The 19847-nt window shown below is 42.1% G+C and overlaps 1 protein-coding gene across 1 annotated transcript in view; it reads right to left on the minus strand.

Moving 5' to 3' along the window:
• Positions 1-624: 624 nt before the first annotated feature.
• mylk3 (myosin light chain kinase 3) overlaps positions 625-19847 on the minus strand; it is a 45102-nt gene continuing 25879 nt past the window's right edge. The window contains exons 10-13 of the mRNA XM_063188017.1: positions 12793-12921; positions 5373-5525; positions 1146-1281; positions 625-793 (exon numbers count right to left, since the gene is read on the minus strand). Of these exons, the coding sequence (XP_063044087.1) occupies positions 719-793; positions 1146-1281; positions 5373-5525; positions 12793-12921 (493 nt within the window). The 3' untranslated portion in view covers positions 625-718. The remainder of the gene's footprint in view (positions 794-1145; positions 1282-5372; positions 5526-12792; positions 12922-19847) is intronic.

Raw genomic sequence — 19847 nt, forward strand, 5'->3', positions numbered from 1 at the left:
GTTCCCCCCGCCCTCCTCCTCACCACCCAGCCACGCCACAGCAGAGTGCCCCCTATTTCAGTGTCATTTAAGGTGCTGTTTCCACGTAGCAGGATATTTTTAGCAGGGTATTTTTTTCTCCTGTTAGGTGTAAACGCAACATGTGGATAAAAATAAATCCTCCATTGTAACGAATGCGTTTCAGCCCCCTAAACAGGATATTTCTTTTCTCCTGCTTTTTATACCTTGATTTTAAATATCTGCTATGTGGAAACGGAAGGCCAAAACCAATGCAAAACCAATACAACCAGGAGAAAAAAATATCCACATATAAAAATATCCAGCTACGTGTAAACGGCACCTAAGGTAGAAGTAGGCCCCACTCTTACAGTGGTAACTACAACATCAATAGTATGATATTACATGGTTTCAAATATGGTCAGTCAGTAGGCTAGTGGTGCGCACATCCAAGACGCAGGTGCATGACAAAAGGTCAAAATACTGTGAACATAAAGATGAATGTTTGCACACTGCTCCCGTGTTGCTTTTTTATTTTTTTCAAGTTAACGACTAGCTCGAAAGCGCTCACTTGAATTTTTTTTTTTTTTAAAGCAACACGGGAGCAGTGTGCAGACATTCATCTTTATGTTCACATGTTTTCACATATGTAATATCATAAGGGTACTTCTACTTTATACAATGCTGCCCTATTTTCTTTCACACGGACAGACAGCAGGTGCTATGCAGGGTTTGACGACCGATTCTTCTGGAACTTCTGGAGACGGTTGGCAGCTGCAACTACGTAGAAGTGTTTCTGTAGAAAACAAAGAAATACATTCTATGAAGTGACAGGGATACAAGAGTGAGTGAATTAAGTGACTGTCTTAGGTGGTACAGATGAAGCATTGCTTGCTTGATGTTTACATGTTTCTCACACACCCTGTGCACACTGTACATGTATATTAACTTGTCATTGTTTTGGACATGGACTCTTCCATACCAAAGGGGATGAGAGTTGCGCAATACCAAACGTGTGCTCTGACCACATCCAAGGACCAGACTAGTTTGTTTGACAGCCAGAGCACAACCCTACTGATGTTCACTCCCATCACATCAACTAGTCAACATTTTGGATCAGTTGTGGACTGGTGCAACTGTCCTCTCACCTTCCACTGGCGGTGGATGGCCATGTATCTCTGCAGGTGCATCTGGGACTTGAGCTGGACGCAGTGCTTCCTGGCCTTCTCCCCCAGGTTATTCAGCCAGCTGTGCTTCATGCAGCCAGTTGCACTCAGCCGACCACTGCGGAGGGCAACACACACACACACACACACACACACACACACACACACACACACACACACACACACACACACACACACACACACACACACACACACACACACACACACACACACACACACACAGGAGATCAGAGATCAGAGATCAGAGCTACAATGGACATAGTGGTGGCACTCAGGCAACCACTTAATACACGCACAGGAGATCTGGGCTGCGTTTCTCGACAGCATCGTTGCTAACTACATTAACAACTGACTTTTTTGCAGTGCAACCTCCATTTGGCAACCAACGTACGAATGCCTCTTTTCCAATGTTGGTTTCCTGGTAGGTCTACAACTCAACACAGTGCAACTTGGCCGCCACTTTTTGCTTTTCCAATAAGCACGACACAGCTCAATCGCAAAGAAAAAAGTGGCGGCCAACGAGTCGCGCTGTGTCGAGCTGTAGGCCTACCAGAAAACTGGCAATGGAAAAGAGGCATAAGTGGCTAAGTGGTTAGCAATGATGCTTTGGAGAAAATGGGTCCAGAGCTACAATGGACACAGAGACACTCAGGCTACCGAGCCCTATCTCACGCCTTTCGTAAAGTCTTCATGAAAAAAATAGAGTAATTTTCGTGGTGCATTCACGTTATTGCCCGCCTTTCGTTAAGTCTTCACGAAAATAATAGATTAATTTTCACGCTGCCTATTCACTTGAATTGCCCCACTGCTGCTATGGTTATCCAAACGTCTGCAGGGGCGGGGAGGGGGTGCTGACAGAACACTGCTGATACACTCACTAATTCGACGCCCTTTCGGTACTTACGCCTTATGTCCCCTAAACCTAAACCTAAACCTAACCCTAACCTTAACCCTACTTAACCCTAAACCTAACCCTAACCCTAACCTTAACCCTAACCTTGACCCTAAACCTAACCCTAAATTGCTTGTTTGAAATGTTTGATTACCATGTATCAAACTAGTGGGTCGCTAGGCAACAGTCGGGCAATTCAAGTGAATAGGCAGCGTGAAAATTAATCTATTATTTTCGTGAAGACTTTACGAAAGGCGGGCAATAACGTGAATGCACCACGAAAATTACTCTATTTTTTTCGTGAAGACTTTACGAAAGGCGATACGATACGGTTGGGCTACCACTGCAGAGGGTACGAAAAACACAATGTGATCAGTGCAACAATGCACAGTTTTGGCATGGCTGCCCGAACAGTGAGAGCAGTGATGGGGCTGTGGCACACTGCACTAATTCGCTGTAACATACTGTAGGCCTATGGTCAACATTGCCCAGGTTTAAGTAGACCCCCAACCTTACTCCGTTTCTCTAATCATTTCCTCTCCTGTCTTCTCTCTATTGTCCAAATAAATAAGGCACAAAAGGTCGAAAAATATACTGAAAACATAAAAATAGTAATATTGAGAGAGACTTTTGCAAAAACGAAGGGGAGATCCCTGATCCTAGCTTTGAACCCAGGCCACACCACCACACAGTCAAAGAACAACCTCTTTCAGTGCTTCAAAGAGTTGCCAAGGCAACAGATCTTTGATGCTAGATGGCTTGACATTAGTGTTTTTGCTCACCGGCCGGCCACTGTGACCAGTGATTTCCCAAGTCACTAGTCATTCAGCATTTCTACTTGCCACAGTTTTGCTCCCGGTTTTCACAAAGTGCAGTAGATGATCAGTGCTTTTACGTACAGGTAACATACGTAGCTTCCTAAATTAAAATAGCCTACTGGAAATCAGACACAAATTAAGTGAGCTATGCTGAAAACATCCAATTGTTGCACAAAGGCAAACAACAGTCTAGGCTACTGTGGTGTGTAGTGTGATCAAGGATGATGAACAAGCTGTCAAAGTGGCTCAAACTGAAATGATTAAAGTATTGCCAGCAGCCATAGCTGAGTTTTATACACATTTGGCCAGTGGACAGGTACCGTACCCATGACAAGCACTGCTGATAGGCCTAATAATGCACTGCATGGACTGAGGTTCTGAAGAATAATTTTTGTAGTCTGAAGAATATTTTGTTTTAGCTCCAAAAACCAGGGGTGATTTACTTGAACTAGACTACCACTTTGACAGATGATTGCAAAAAATCGGGGCCAGAAAACTGGTAAACCAAAACTAGGCTACCTGTAGTGTTTTTACTGCACCCACACAAAACACATAATAGAAGTACCATCCATACAGTACACCATACAGAGCATGATATAAAAGCTCTTGAGGGCCCTGGAGTAAGCCAGGGGGTCTATTCTCTGACTAGAGGGTTGCACAAGGACTGGGATGAATCATACCAAAAAGGAGGGACCAGCTAATAAAAGCAACAACAACAACAACAAAACAGTTGGGGGCCAAACCTTGTATATCCACAACTACCACCTCACCTCACCTCATGCAATCACCTTAATGGAAGTCCACCCAGAGCTCACACAAAATATAGAGTATGATATAAAGGCTGTTGGTCTTGGTGTGTTTTAAGGCTAATGTGTTGTGCAAACGCGAGAATGAATCATATCAATTCACAGGAATGAAAAAAAGAAAGAAAGAGAAAGAAAGAAAGGGGGCCAGACACTAAAAAAAAGGCTGATTAGGCAATTACTGTGCCATGTCTTTAAACAGGCATTTTTTTGCATGTGGAGGACATCTTAATATGGAACCAGCACTTTTCAAATCTTTATCATCATCAGAGCAACACATCATATTCACATCCATGTGTTACCCATTAATATATATCTTAATGTCTCTAGGCCTAAGGGACTTTCTGTATAAGATGTGATAAGCAAAGTCAATAATTTCTTATGTGTATTCATAAATTTGAACATGAACCCTTTTCTAGAGTGTTGCCATCATCAGCTGAACAGTAGACTGTATCCAAATGCACTGTCCTCAACACATCCGGTAAAACAGTGAGACGTGTGAGACGCCTTGTCCCTATCATTAGCCGCGCTGGTTGTGAGTGGGGATTGCAGGGTACAGTAGGTTACTCAGCCCGAACCCTCTTTTCACTGTCATGCTAGCTGATCATTAGCAGTGTCTCGGTCTAACAGTGTTTTTGTTCGAGGGCGAAAGTAGGCCTGTATGTTTTGCGTCACGTGTGCCCCCACTCCACTCCAGAGCCACCTGTCATGCGAGGCAGCTATTATCTCCCAACAACAACAACAGAGTGCCATGGATATGCAGGGTAGGGGGCATCTGCACTAACAAGCACACACACGCACACACACACACTCACACACACACACACACACACACACACACACACACACACACACACACACACACACACACACACACACACACACACACACACACACACACACACACACACACACACACACACACACACATGATCAAAGCCCTGGGCTTATAATGACCACATTAGCTGATCGTTTCATGTGTGTGTACACGGAAAGTCAAAGGTTCAAATCTAAGTGGGTATCATGTGCATGTCAATGTAAATAAACATGTAACATACACAATGAGTCTTTGGCCAACAAGTCAGCCTCTCATTTTATCCAGAGTGCCTTTTATATGACTCAGGAGAGAGAGAGAGAGAGAGAGAGAGAGAGAGAGAGAGAGAGAGAGAGAGAGAGAGAGAGAGAGAGAGAGAGAGAGAGAGAGAGAGAGAGCAAAAGCAAATTCAAACGAACATGAAATAGAAGTTAGGCTATGTATTTTGTCCTTAGTTATGAAAATGTTATGTCCTTGTTATGAACTTGGAACTTGCACAAGCAAATACAGTGAGGCTGAGAACCATGAATACCCATGAATACCATAGGCTATGTGTTCCTTGTTGTACACAGTATATTCTGAAGGTAGAGAAGACTGGCATAATTGAAAGAAAAATGTCTGCACACTTAAATCCCCTTTGTGTTCTTTTTGATAAGAGGTCAAGCTTTCGGTCTACTGACCTTCCTCAGGGCTCAGGAAGGTCAGTAGACCGAAAGCTTGGCCTCTTATTAAAAAGAACACAAAGGGGATTTAAGTGTGCAGACATTTTTCTTTCAATTTTACACAGTTTTTGTTTATGTTTGGCACCTTTTAATCAAGAGTGCGGTGTGATCCGGCTAAACACAGAGAAGACTGGCATACCATTTGGCTGGAATGAGCAGTCTGGAGACAAAGTCTTTGGCCTCCTCAGACACGCCATCAAACGCCTCGGAGTCAAAGTCCCAGTTGGCGTGCAGGATGTTGTTCATCGTCTCAGCGTCATTTTCACCCAGGAAAGGGGAGAGTCCACTTAAACTATAACACAACAGCACCAAAACATACAACAAACGTTAATATACAACCACCCATTAAAAAGTGAATCATTATTTCATTGATTGAATGGATTCAGAACACTCAACATGGGGGACAAAGTGAATCATAAAACCGACTTTAACAAACAAATGGAGTAAGTGGATGGACCATGTTATAGATGTTGAAATGTTGAAAAAATAAGTTCACTCCAGGACATTTCACAGGACACTGTACACATACGACAATGTGAGCCAAGAAAAGGAAGTAAAGAAATGTCCTTAAGAAACCCTTGACAGGATGTTGTGCATTAAGGTCCACAATCGTTACATCAAGCCCTCTGGCTGGCAATTGTGCCACATACTTGTGAAATTGTGAAACGCAGTCCGTAAACACGCCGCTGCCCTGCACGCACACATGCACATGATTATAGTGGCTTTAAATAGCATGAAGGATAATAATTGAATTAGCGCACTGGAGCCCGAGGGGTTGTGTCAGGTTTTGGGTCAGTCTACAGCAGCTTGGAGTGGGACAAGCTCCGCTCCTTGTGTCCCTGGGTGGGGGTGAGCCACAGACATACTACAGCCAGTGGTTCTCAACCTTTTTTAACAAACGCCAGACAATGCCCCCCCCCCCCCCACACCACCCTTTACCCAACATCATCATGATAAAGATTTTGAATACAACACAGCCTAATAACCATAATAATCTCTTCATGAATGCTTCTGTGTACCTTTTGATTTAAAGCATTATCAGGCTGTCTTCTATATTGTGTTCAAATTAATGAAGTCAGTTCTAATATACAGTAGCCTATGTACTGTAGATGCTTCATAATTTTGTCTCCTTCTCAACACCTCCCAAGGGCTCTCTAACGCCCCCTGGGGGCTGTAACGACCCCATTGAGAAACACATTGCCATACTGTATACCGTATCTATGCAGAGCTTTCAGAAAGCTCCTTCAACAGCTGTGAGGTTATTAGCATTAATCAAATCAGTTCGGCTCCCCTTGGATTGGCTCTGACTTACATCAGGAAGAGAGGACGAGGCAAGGCAAGACCAGCAGTGTGCAGATCCTTTCCCGCTCCTACATGTGACAGTTTTTTGGTTTGGCACCTGCTGATGCTTTTTTGCTGGATGTGCGCACTTTCCACTACACTCTCAGGCCAGGGGTCTCGCCAGACCTATTTTACAGTGGCACGTGCGTACCTGGGTATTGATTTGCTGTACCCCTACCCCGGTATGAGTTTCACAAAAAAAAAAACAACCTTGCTACCTCAGAATTCAGCTCAAGTTTAGCATACAGAGTAATCTAATGCACACAAAATAGTGCACATGCACTACTTGCAATAATATAATTAATTTACAAGCTTTTTAAAATAAATAACTGCAAAAACAATGTGCTCACACGCTTTACACGCTCACATTATCTCTCGGTGCCCTACTGTGACCCTGTATAGCGTTAGGTCAGCTGACGCCCCTGGGAAAGGCAAGGCAAGGCAAGGCAATGCGAGGTAGCTTTACTTAACATTGCATATTTCTTCCACTGAGGCATTTCAATGTCGATTCACAGACCAGAATAGGAAAATGCCTTCAGTAACACCACAAAAAGTGGCAAGAGGGAAATCGAGGTGGAAACAAGAGGTCAACATGGCCGTGAAAGTGTGGGAGCTGGATCGTGTAGGTTGCGGGGGGGGGCAGGAAAGTGGTGGTTAGAGGGTAATAACCGGCCTGAGAATGAATCGTGGTTTGAGTCTAGGCTAAAAATCTGTGTTGGTGGAAATGAAAGCCCATGTGCACAAAGAGCCTCATGGTTGAGAATGCCAGGCTGTGCTGGTGATTGGATCCCTGAACTGAACTGAGGCGTTTGACTCTCATCTCCTACGCTTATTAGTAATAATTAGTAATATTAGTAATAGTATACATTACTAAAATTATACATTATTTTTACATTATTACATTATACTATAATGTAATAATGTAAAAATAATGTAGAATTTATTCACTCTTTTGTCTCTTAGTGTATGACGCGTCAACCAAGAAAAGACATCCCCAACACAGCATCTATCAAAACATTTTCTCAAATACCGGCTCCAGACCTCCAAGCCTGCAGGGGGCAGTGTCTACAACCAACCAAACAGATCTGAGCTTCCTGTCAGACTTCCTGCGGCGGCCATATTGACAACAGCACACCTGCATGAGAAATGTTTGTGAACAAAGAAGAACTTGTGGATCCTGCACTGAGACACTAAAACAAGAAAACACTCAGGAAAAACACTCAGTTCAAAGTCAAGACGCAACTGGTAGGAGATGGACTTTTGAAGTATTTGAGATAACTAAACATGTAAACAATGACTCAATTGCTTGCCTATCTAAGTGAACTAAATGCTTGTTTTATTTGGCTGCTGCAGTGTAAACTTAACCTTAACCTTAACTTAATCTTAGATTGTTGATTTAGGTTTTGTTTACTTTCAGCCAATAACAATGAATGTTTGTTTGTTTTGTTTTCAAAGGTTTTCAACCTAATCACCCCATCCACTTAATAAAAGGAAAAAGGGAAGATTTGAGTGGTTACTTTGCGTCCTTAAAGACAAAGTGCTTTTCAAGTTGAGCAAGAACTGGGTTAAAACAAGACACAACTTGACAGTTGAAAACCAGCGTGGCAGCACAGACGAGGATTAAGGACCAGTCAAAGAAGCTGTTGACGCAGAGGAGAACCAACTGTGATGATGGCAGAAGAAGCTGTCGGCAAGACAATAAAGCAGCTGAAGCAAGAACAAACATCAGCCAAGAACATCTTCAACAAGCAAGCCAACCACCTAAGTAGAGCCTTTCGATACCTGACAAAGTTGGAGCTGAAAAAGGGATTCAGGGAGCTTTCCTCACTGGCAAGGAATGTCAATGACACAAACCACGACTATGAGCTTGGCCTACTGGCTGAAACCAGTGAAGAAGAGGGGGAAGTGACGCTACAACCAAAACAACAGGCTGACCTGTCAAGAACCATAGAGGACTGCAATGCCAGAATGGAACAAGTCTGGAAAACGGTGCAGTCCAACCTCTGGTCCAGGTATGCAGAAGGTGAGCTGAAGTTTGCAGTTGAAGAGGCTGAGTCAGCCTGCGAAAGAATTCATGCAATTCCTGTGTCCGTGGTCAACACTGATGCCTACGAACATCAGGTGGAAAGTGCAAAGAAACTCATGAAAGACACCATAGATATCTTCATGGAATGGGAAGAATGGATCCCAGGGGAGGAAAAGGTGCTTCTGGGTGGCAGATTGAAAGGCCTGCGGAAACTGATGAACAGCCTTGAAGCGAAAAAAGCTGAATTCCTGACCGTACAAAGAACCGCAGAAGAGGACAGGAGAACAGCTATTCAGGCCCAGTCAGCAGTACAGCCAGCCCAGCTGCCAATTCTCAGGATAAAACCCACCAGCCTACCTACATTCCATGGCTCCAAAAGAGACTTTTATCAGTGGAGAAAAGACTGGGAGAGCCTCCAGAAGCAAGGTGAACCAACCGGCTCGGTGGAGGCAAAAAAGATCCAGCTCCTCAACAGCATCGATGAGATGATCTGCAGAGACCTCAGGCTGTCAACTTACAAAACTGCAGAAGAAATGTTCAGAATACTTCAAAACAGATACGGCAACAAAACAACCATCGCCATGGAGATAATTGAAGACCTGGAAAAAATCCCACCATTAAAGTCATGCCAACCCAGGAAAGTGATAGACTTGATCCAGTCTGTTGAAAAAGCATTAACTGACCTGATAGAGCTTGGTAACACTGGAGCCATCAAGAACCCACTTGTCATTCGGTCCATCGAGAGCAAGTTGCCAGACAACATCAAGAAGGACTGGTTAGTATTCATGATGAATCCAGCGAAAGGCATCACACCTGATACTCATTTTGACAGCCTTCTCACTTTCCTTAAAAGCCAAGAGGACATTCTAGAGAGGCTAGAACAGCTTGGAGTAAGTGGGAAGCCAGATAAATATCTGGAATCAAAGAAATATGCCTCAACCCGGTCCACAAGACAAGGTGGATGTGTTGTGTGTGGCGATGAAAAACACAAAGAAAATATTATATTTTGCAAGCAGTTCAAACAACTGAAACCCAAAGAAAAGAATAGTGCTGTGGAGGAAATGGGAGCCTGCAAGAGGTGCCTGGAGTGCCATGAAGAGGATGACGAGTGCACAGATACATACCTGTGCAAAAAATGGGACTGTAGGAATTCTGCAGAACACAATTACCTTCTCTGCCAAAGAAGAGACTCGAAGAGGACTGTGACTTACAGAACCCAAAATCCAACCATGAACAGACACCAACTTACAGAGGAACAAGAGCAATTTGTGTCTGACCTCTCCCCAGACATGGAGGAAAAATTTAGGAGTGCTTTCACAAATGTCACTGCGACAACACACTGTACTGACAAGCCCAGAGTGATGGAGTCAAGTGCACTGCAAGAGCTACCAGTTATTCCAATGCTGTTACAGGTGACTGCCAATGCAGGACAGAAAATCGGAACACTGATAGACCTTGCATCAGACACCAACTATATCACTCATAGGGCTGCCAGAAGATTAAACTTGCGCAGTGAAAATATCTCACTGGTCATTCATGGAGTTGGAGGGATGGCCATGAAGGTCAAAACCAAAAGATACCTGTTGAGAGTCAGGGTCAAGACACCCACAGGCAAAGAGGGAGCCCATGAGCTATTATGCTATGGATTGGATGAAATTGCCAGAGTAGAAAGAGCAATAAAAAACTGAACAACTTAGAAAGTTCTTTCCTGAAAACCAGCCTAAGAGACCTGCGTCGACCAGATCACATTGATCTACTCATTAGCCACCGTGAAGGACGACTTGCTCCTCAGAGGATGAAAGTGGTTGGAGACCTGGTCCTTTGGGAAAGCCCACTGGGAAAGACTGTGGGTGGAGCACACCCAGACTTATTTGAGGAGGTTGGATATAGCTGCCCACACATCAAAACACCACTTTGCCCATTCCATGAGGGCCACTGCAGTGAGACGCCAAGTCTTCACCAACACAGAGGACAAAGGCCAAAGTGGGAGGCAGAGGTACGGACCAGGAGTAGACAATCAAAAAGCCAATCACAGCTTCAAATAAGTCAAAGTGGGAGGGTGGAAAAAACAAAGATGAAAGGAAAAGGACATCAGACATGTCAGTGCTGTGCTACCTACGGAAAAACAAAAGAAAATCCAAAAATTAACACCAAAAAACAAAACATCCAGGAGCAGCGTGACCTCCCTGGGTTCAGGAACCAGGAGGTCAAGTGGGAGGTGACGCGTCAACCAAGAAAAGACATCCCCAACACAGCATCTATCAAAACATTTTCTCAAATACCGGCTCCAGACCTCCAAGCCTGCAGGGGGCAGTGTCTACAACCAACCAAACAGATCTGAGCTTCCTGTCAGACTTCCTGCGGCGGCCATATTGACAACAGCACACCTGCATGAGAAATGTTTGTGAACAAAGAAGAACTTGTGGATCCTGCACTGAGACACTAAAACAAGAAAACACTCAGGAAAAACACTCAGTTCAAAGTCAAGACGCAACTGGTAGGAGATGGACTTTTGAAGTATTTGAGATAACTAAACATGTAAACAATGACCCAATTGCTTGCCTATCTAAGTGAACTAAATGCTTGTTTTATTTGGCTGCTGCAGTGTAAACTTAACCTTAACCTTAACTTAATCTTAGATTGTTGATTTAGGTTTTGTTTACTTTCAGCCAATAACAATGAATGTTTGTTTGTTTTGTTTTCAAAGGTTTTCAACCTAATCACCCCATCCACTTAATAAAAGGAAAAAGGGAAGATTTGAGTGGTTACTTTGCGTCCTTAAAGACAAAGTGCTTTTCAAGTTGAGCAAGAACTGGGTTAAAACAAGACACAACTTGACAGTGTATGACATTATACACTCATGCGACTCTTTAATGCAAAACGACTTGTAAGAGGACAAAAACATACAGGTACACAGATGTGGAAAATCACATAAACAGAAACCAAGCACAGTTGGTGCAGCCAGGCTCACTGGACCAAGTTTATTAGAGGTTATTTCTGTTTGTTATTTTGGAAGGGAAGCACTCTCGGAAAAGAACCTTCCCGAGTTTCTTAGAGGTCAAGAGGGATGACCTCTCTCTTGCAGCAGCTGCTGGCTTTTTCCACCACATACTGTAACAATGGAGAGCATTTTAAAACGAGACTGTCTCTGTTCCTCGAGTGAGGAGAGGGCAAGGGCAAGGGCAAGGGCAAGTAAAATAAAGCAAATAAAGCAAAGCACAGAACCATAAAAAATATGGCTATTGCAGCCTCCAGTGTGAATGTATAGTTTACTGCTTAAAGGGGTATGCATTTGGGGCTTAATACAGTTGAAATCATTGGCCAGGGTTTATAAAGGTGGTAAAGTGTCTTATTTTTTCATGTCAGCCGTTGTCTTGCTTTAAGACAAGTTAAAAGAGGGAGCATGTCGCTAAGCTAGTGAAAGTCAATGGATCCGTGTAGCATGCTTTAACAAAAAGCGAACATATGAGTGAATATATCCATGACCTTGTTGTTGGAGGTTACTTAGTACTTCAGGAAAAAGAGTGGGAACATTTTGACACAATGCAGTATAGATAAACATTGTAAAGAAGAATACTGTGTGATTTATCCAACTGGACCATGGTTTAAAATGTACTTTGTAATGGCGGATAACTCATCAATTGCTCATTTTGTGCAGGTATTTATTATGAAACGTTGCTTGCTCTTTCAAAAAAATATCTTTAGGGTTTATTTAAAAAAAACACTTTGAAGGACACTCTTCATTTACTTCAGGGTTTTGGAGTTGTTTTGCTGTACAATACATGACAAAAAACCGACACAATAACCCTGATTAAAGTGGATTGAGCATTTCTGACGGGTGAAAATTCAAGTATGACAATCATCCAAAAATACCGCCATTATGATGCGAAAGCATGAACCAGAACAGCGACACGTCTGCCTGCACAATTGGTCACAGCGTGACACATCCTGGCAATTGAGAGGAGGTTCATAATCTCGTGTCATTATGATCAGGCTCGCTGACAGGAGGGGACAAAGGGGTATGTTGTCCCAGGCCCGGGGAGATAGGGGGCCCAGAATTGGGTCCCAATTACATTGTATGTATTGCATAGGGGGCCCTTTCAGATGACTTTGTCCTGGGCCCAGCAAAAGCTATCAGCGGCCCTGATTATGATATCTCCAAAAGATTACACACAGTTGATTGCTCACTCACAGCATGTATGTGATGACGCCAACGCTCCACATGTCGGTGGGGAAGGAGACAAAGTCGTAGTTGACCACCTCAGGAGCCAGGAACTCAGGAGTGCCAAAGTTCACCTTCAGCTTCTCCCTTGGCCTGTATCTGAGGAAGAGATTTACACATGGTGTATTACTGCTATGACACTCATTTCCTCGGTCGGCCTGTATCTGTGGTCGACATCTACACATGGTAGGCCTATATATTACTACTATATGACAGTCATTTTCTCCCTCGGCCTGTATCTGTGGTAGACATCTACACATGGTGTATTACTGCTGTGACACTCATTTCCTCCGTCGGTCTGTATCTGTGGTAGTAATTTAGGCCTACACATGGTATTACCAGAGATTCTTTAAGTATATAGAGATATGCCAATGTAATAGGTTGCTATGGGCACCTAACATGACCAGGTTCCGATCTGCCTAAAGGGGCGTGTCATAATACTCCTAGCATTGAATAGAACAGTCCTTAGGTCTGCCTAGGTCTGCCTAAAGGGGGATTCCCCCCCCTCCCCATTGCAATAATAGAACCCGGAAACAATGGGCCAATGGAACCTCTCTCTCTCTACTCTCTCTGGTATTACTACTATACTCATTTCCTCCCTCAGTCGGTATCTTTGGGATAGGACTATTACATATTACTACTATGACATTCCTTTTCTCCCTCTGTCTGCATCTGTGGGAGAAGATTACGGTAACACTTTATTTTAGGGATACATCTACTAGCACTAATACATACAATGTTAATGCCTGCATAAGTAACTTGTAAGGCATGTACTAAGCAAACGCTAAGGCCTGCTAGGTCCTTACTAAGGTTAAATTGGTAATGAATCCCTTATTGTGCATGAACAAGACATTTGCGAATACGTGCCTAACAAATGTTTGATTTTGCTTTGTATATGCCTTACAAGTTACTTATACAGGGACATTGTATGTATTAGTGCTATGTATCCCTAAAATAAAGTGTTACCAAGATTACATATCCTATATGTAACTCAATTTGGCAAAGTTAGCCCTATATCAAATTTTTGGAAAAAAAAAAAAGATTTTGAAACAACAGGTGTGTCTGAATCTTTGGTAGAAGATTACATGTAGTGTAGTGCCTTACTTGGAAAATGAGCCTGAAATCATATTCTAATTTGGGTTGAAAATATCCAGATTTTGAAACAATAGGCTAGGCGTCTCTTTTCATACTGTACCAGTGGTGTAGTCTACGTAGAACGCAGGTATACAAAGTATACCCACTTCTAAATTTCTGGGATTTCAGTATACCCACTTAAAATTGATTTAGGCCTATCCATTATTTAGAATAGCACAAACATATACAGTATACCCACCTCAAAAAATGCTCAAATATACAGTATACCCACTTCAAAAAGTAGACTACACCACTGTACTGTACATATACCAATACTTATGTAAGAAATGGCTTTAACCATTAACACAAGCCTTACAGTCTTGCATTTTCATTGCTGACAAAATTTACATTTTAAATTCTACGTCACTGTGTGCCTCATGTGTTGGCAAATTTGGGCAACTACTGTTGGTAGACGATAGCATTCGTAGGTGATATGTTTTTTGACTTGCAACCTAAGTGTCCTGAACCGTCTACTGAGGATGTCACAATAAAAATGAGCAGAGCTTATCACTCATCTCATCTTGCAAACCGCTTTCTCACCAGAGGAACCGGCGACAGTAACCATGGCTACAAGATTAAAAACATCGGGAAGGGATTGAAGAGAGAGGAAAGAAGAGAGCGAAAACTGGCACCACAGTGACTCATGGCACGAAATGAACACCAACATAACAGAATAACCTCCCTCAGGATAAGTGCACAAGAGAGATACACATGACATTTTTAGAACAGGGTGTTTTCAAATCGGGTCCCTTTCAGCCATTTAAGTGAAGATCAGACCTGTAACTCAGCATTTTCTCTGCATATGTGAAGGCTCTGAAGTGTACCCAGACCCTCGGAAGTGAACCGTATGAGACCTTTATTGATGTGCTCTCAGTACGGTTCGCTTATGAGTCCTAACCAGTTACACTTGAGACTAGGTGGAGCCTTGGGTGAACTGGGTGTAATCAAAAAGAGGACTGACACACCATAAAAGTGTAACGGGACCAGAAAGAGCAGCCGGTTCTTTTTGCAATACACTCACAATGGGGGGAAAAAACAGAAGCTTTTGCTGTCGGCAGGGGCGCCGCCATGAATGTTGGGCCCCATGAAAGATTCGAATTTTGGGCAACCTTTATAGTCTAGGCAGGATTTCTGAAAAGGTGCTTATTTAAGGTCCTGAAGGCAAATCATGTTAATTTTCGGCATACAACTGATTAAGGGGTATTCAAGGGTGCTGAATCCAAATCTGCCGTATGCCGGACGCAAAAATGTACCGAAATGCCTCAAAACGGGCAAAATCCAATATGGCCGCCGCCACCGTGTTAAAATCCTGCAATCACTTTTCTTTTGGACTAAATAAGGTATGAATTTGAAAATAGCACTTATTTTTATGTTTTCAGACATGGGGAAAGCCATTATGTCATCAGATTTAAGCTCAGATTGGAGGAAAATGCTTATGTCATTGGCTGGCAGCCATTTTAAAAGCAGAGAGCCTCATATTGTCAACGATTTTTAACATTCTTACTAATCTTTCAAGATCCACAGAAAAAAATGCTCTTTGTTTCTGTGAACACAAATACTACAGAAAACTGCACTGGACTGTCTACTTTCACCTGAAAAAAGAAGTTTGTGTCTACCTTTTTCCATTCTTTAGTTATGGGCAGTAGAACATGGGATGACACCACAAAAAAGCACAGATTTTTGACCCCAAAATACTGCACTTCTCACTGCCCATATTTTTGCTTTAAGGACATATTGTCTTTGATAGTGTTCATGTTTGATATACAACATTTTCAGGGGGTTTGAAGGGTGCTTAATGCCTTTAATTCCCATAGTACATCAAAATGAAGAAATCCAATATGGCCGCCGTCACCAGTCTACAGTGTACATTTCTTTGATTACACAAGGTAAACTCTTAAGTAGGCCTACATTATGTAGCATCAGGTTTTCATACAAGGAGAATTAATTTCCATACTCAGATTTAAGAAAGATATCAAAGTAAATTATTTCAGTGTAGACTGAATTCATGTTTGCAACAGGAGATTCTTTTCCATAAATTGACCATTTGTATTTAAATCTCTCCCTATTTCAATTACACGTTTAATGCATTATACCATGAAAAATGTTCCCACCTCAAACCACCACACAATGTTTCCACACCTCTTCACCCATAAAAAATAAATGACCACAAGAGTCTGAAATCGAATATTTTCTAATAGTATCCTTTGTACAATGGGAATTACTTCATGTTTGCCGGTTTAATTGCTGTGCTCAGATCACTGTATATCTAGGCCTATAAAGGGGATCAAGAGGCAAACTGATGTGAATAATATATAGAATAGAATAGAATAGAATAGAATAGAGTGTACAGATAAGGGAGTGGCATTGTGTGTGTGTGTGTGTGTGTGTGTGTGTGTGTGTGTGTGTGTGTGTGTGTGTGTGTGTGTGTGTGTGTGTGTGTGTGTGTGTGTGTGTGTGTGAATATATACACAAAGGACATACTCAGGCTGGTATTGCACATCAGTCATCCAAAGTTATTGCATAGATTGTCTTGCTTATATATTAATATATAATACGTACATATTTCAGCTGAGATGGCCACTCTGTGACAATTATAACCATTAATTACAAGGCTGGCCTTTGTTCTGTAGTACGGCAAGAATTCAGCTCAACACATTGCACTGTATCAATTATTTCACAACAACCGGAGGATGGAAGGAGATCAGGGAAACAAGAGATTGTAATGAACAGTCAGACAGTCCATGTGTGTGAAATGTGGTTTTAGTCTTTGGTCCTTACTTTGATGATACATCTGTAGTGCCAATGATACATCTGTAGAGACCCAAGAACTCAGAACCAGGATAATGTCCAAGACAATGTTTTAGCTCTGTGACAGTGGGAAGTTCAGAGAGGGCTAGGTCTATTCTCGCTATAGGTGTGCCTCCTGAAGGCAGCAATGATCTCTTTGGTTTTCTTTTCATTCAGAGCTAGAGAAATTTGTCTCGGTCTCTGTACACCAGGCTGCCACCTTCACCCTTTTGCTGGCCATGCTGCAGTCATGGACGGATAGACTTTAGATGGGGGCTCAGCATCCAGCCATGTGGGGATCCAGCCCTGCTGAACAGGGGAGCAGGAGGAAAAGAGAGTCTGTCTGTTATCTTCTGTTGGTAGAAATTGGCCTAGTTAAAATATACTGGAATGTACATCTGCATTGTATCAATAACGGTGCTCAACTGGAGAGAGAGAGCCAATGGCAGGCAGAAGAGCAAGTGGTAGTTTTAAGGTGCCTAGGCACAGAAATGGGCACTTCCCTGTCTTTCTCACAGCACATGAACACAATACTCAAAAATGGACTGCTAATTAATCCATTTTGTCCTACGCCCTTTTTGGGAAAGGGTGCCCTCTTCCTATTAAATCCGCAATGTCTCAGCCTCTGAAGCACATACAAACATGAAATGAGTTACATTTAAAGCCAATACCCTCCCCTTGCATTGTAATGTGTTCATTCAGCTCTAACATACCCACATAGTTAATAAAACAGCTAAAATCTCAAGATCCTGAAAAACCTATTTGTGTTTCCAGGACACAATGGGTTAAGTTATACGAGGAGGAGGTATCAAAAATCAGAATGTCCTTGCTGACTTGGAATGTCCTTTTTTGAATATTGTGTTCATGTGCTGTGAGAAAGGGTGCCCATTTCTATTAACCTTGCGCACCATCTTACGTATTTCCGCCAAGAGACTTGACTCCACACTACTTCTGATACCAGTTTATAGGCCTATATATACCAAATATATATGCACATACAGTCACCCTCCTCTACTCTAACCAAAATTGTTTACTTGGTATACTAAGTTAACCTATTCCTAATCACCCCTCCTTGAGTTGCTGAATTGCAGCAACTGCTTGACTCCATGTACTCCATGCCACTTCTTGCAGATGCAGTGTTGGATGAGGCAAGCACAAGTTGTGATGTCTTTGTGTGCCTTGAGAATACATGGGTTCTAAATTTTGTTTATAACCTGACTGCGAACCTAGCCACGCACAACTCAGCCTCTGATTGTTGGAAACCGCTGTCTGTCAAAAAAAATAGCTCACGTGGTTGGCTGCCAGTGTCTTGCCCCTCTTCATAACATTGTGTTGATAAACAATGATAACCCATGTATAAGTGGCAGATACAGGACCAGTGGGACTAAAGCCCTGTTCAATACCACCCATCCCACTTCGATGACTGGCAGGAGGATAGGAAGGGGTGTGTGGGCCTGACTCAATAGATTTGATAATGTGGGGCATTTTATGTAACCATGTGACATCTGAATTAGATAGGACTGATCATTGCAAAACGCCATACTTTGCTTTTGTTGCATTTGCAGCCAAAGTGCCATGCAGTGCATGATATTGTGTGTCCTGCCAAATCACTGGAGAGGAGGAGGTTGATAGGCCTAATGGTTGGGAATGAGTTAACATATATCAAGTAAATTCCTCACAATAACATAAACACGTTTCACCTTTCCACCATTCAAAGATATAATGTAAGCACCGCAATAAAATCGGCAAACAATGAATTCCTAATGCACAAAATGTAGATGTGCATATTATATTTAGGCACATTCAGACTTATGTGTGTACATTTGCCTCATAATGGAAGAGGTGGATTGAGGTGAACATATTGCATCATGTTATAATAAGCATTAAAATAAAAGTGGAAGTAGAGAAAACATTTTCATTCAAAAGAACAGCTTATTGACATGAAAGTCAACTGTCACTTGTAAACATGAATTCAACCTATGAAATAATGTCCTTTGATTCTAATCTTTAATCTGAGTATGGAGATGAATTCTCCATGTATGACAACCTATAGCTACAATGTAATTAAGAGTCCACCTTGTCTGGTGATGGCGTCCATATTCGATTAATTCATTTTGAGGTAGGCCTATTAAAGAGGTTTTCAGCCTAATACACAGCATATTTGAATATTTGAATTAAGCACCCTTCAAAACCCCTGAAAATGCTGCATATCAAACATGAACACTATCAAAGACACTTTGTCCTTAAAGCACAAATGTGGGTTGAGACAAGTGCAGTATTTTGGGGTCAAAAAATATTGTTTTTTTTATGTCACCCTATGTTCCTGTTGCAATAATGAATTCAGACTACACTGAAATAATTTCCTTTGATATCTATCTTAAATCTGAGTATGGAAATTAATTCTCCCTGTATGAAAACCTAATGCTACATAATGTAGCCTACTTAAGAGTTTACCTTGTGCAATCAAAGAAACATACACTGTAGACTGGTGACGGCGGCCATATTGGATTCCTTCATTTTGATGTACTATGGGAATATACATTTATTTATACATCATATTGGCATCAAGCAACGTTCAAACCCCCTGAAAATGTTGCACATCAAACATGAACACTATCAAAGACAATATGTCCTTAAAGCAAAAATATGGGCAGAGAGAAGTGCAGTATTTTGGGGTCAAAAAAATTGTGGCGTCATCCTATGTTCTACTGCCCATAACTAAAGAATGGAAAAAGGTAGACACAAACTTCTTTTTTCAGGTGAAAGTAGACAGTTCAGTGCAGTTTTCTGTAGTATTTGTGTTCACAGAGACAAAGAGCATTTTTTCTGTGAATCTTGAAAGATTAGTAAAAATGTTAAAAATCGCTGACAATATGAGGCCCTCTGCTTTTAAAATGGCTGCCAGCCAATGACATAAGCATTTTCTTCCAATCTGAGCTTAAATCTGATGACATAATGGCTTTCCCCATGTCTGAAAACATAAAAATAAGTGCTATTTTCAAATTCATACCTTATTTAGTCCAAAAGAAAAGTGATTGCAGGATTTTAACACGGTGGCGGCGGCCATATTGGATTTTGCCCGTTTTGAGGCCTTTCGGTACATT

This window comes from Engraulis encrasicolus, chromosome 22 (assembly GCF_034702125.1).
Source record: "Engraulis encrasicolus isolate BLACKSEA-1 chromosome 22, IST_EnEncr_1.0, whole genome shotgun sequence".
NCBI classification, from domain to species: domain Eukaryota; kingdom Metazoa; phylum Chordata; class Actinopteri; order Clupeiformes; family Engraulidae; genus Engraulis; species Engraulis encrasicolus.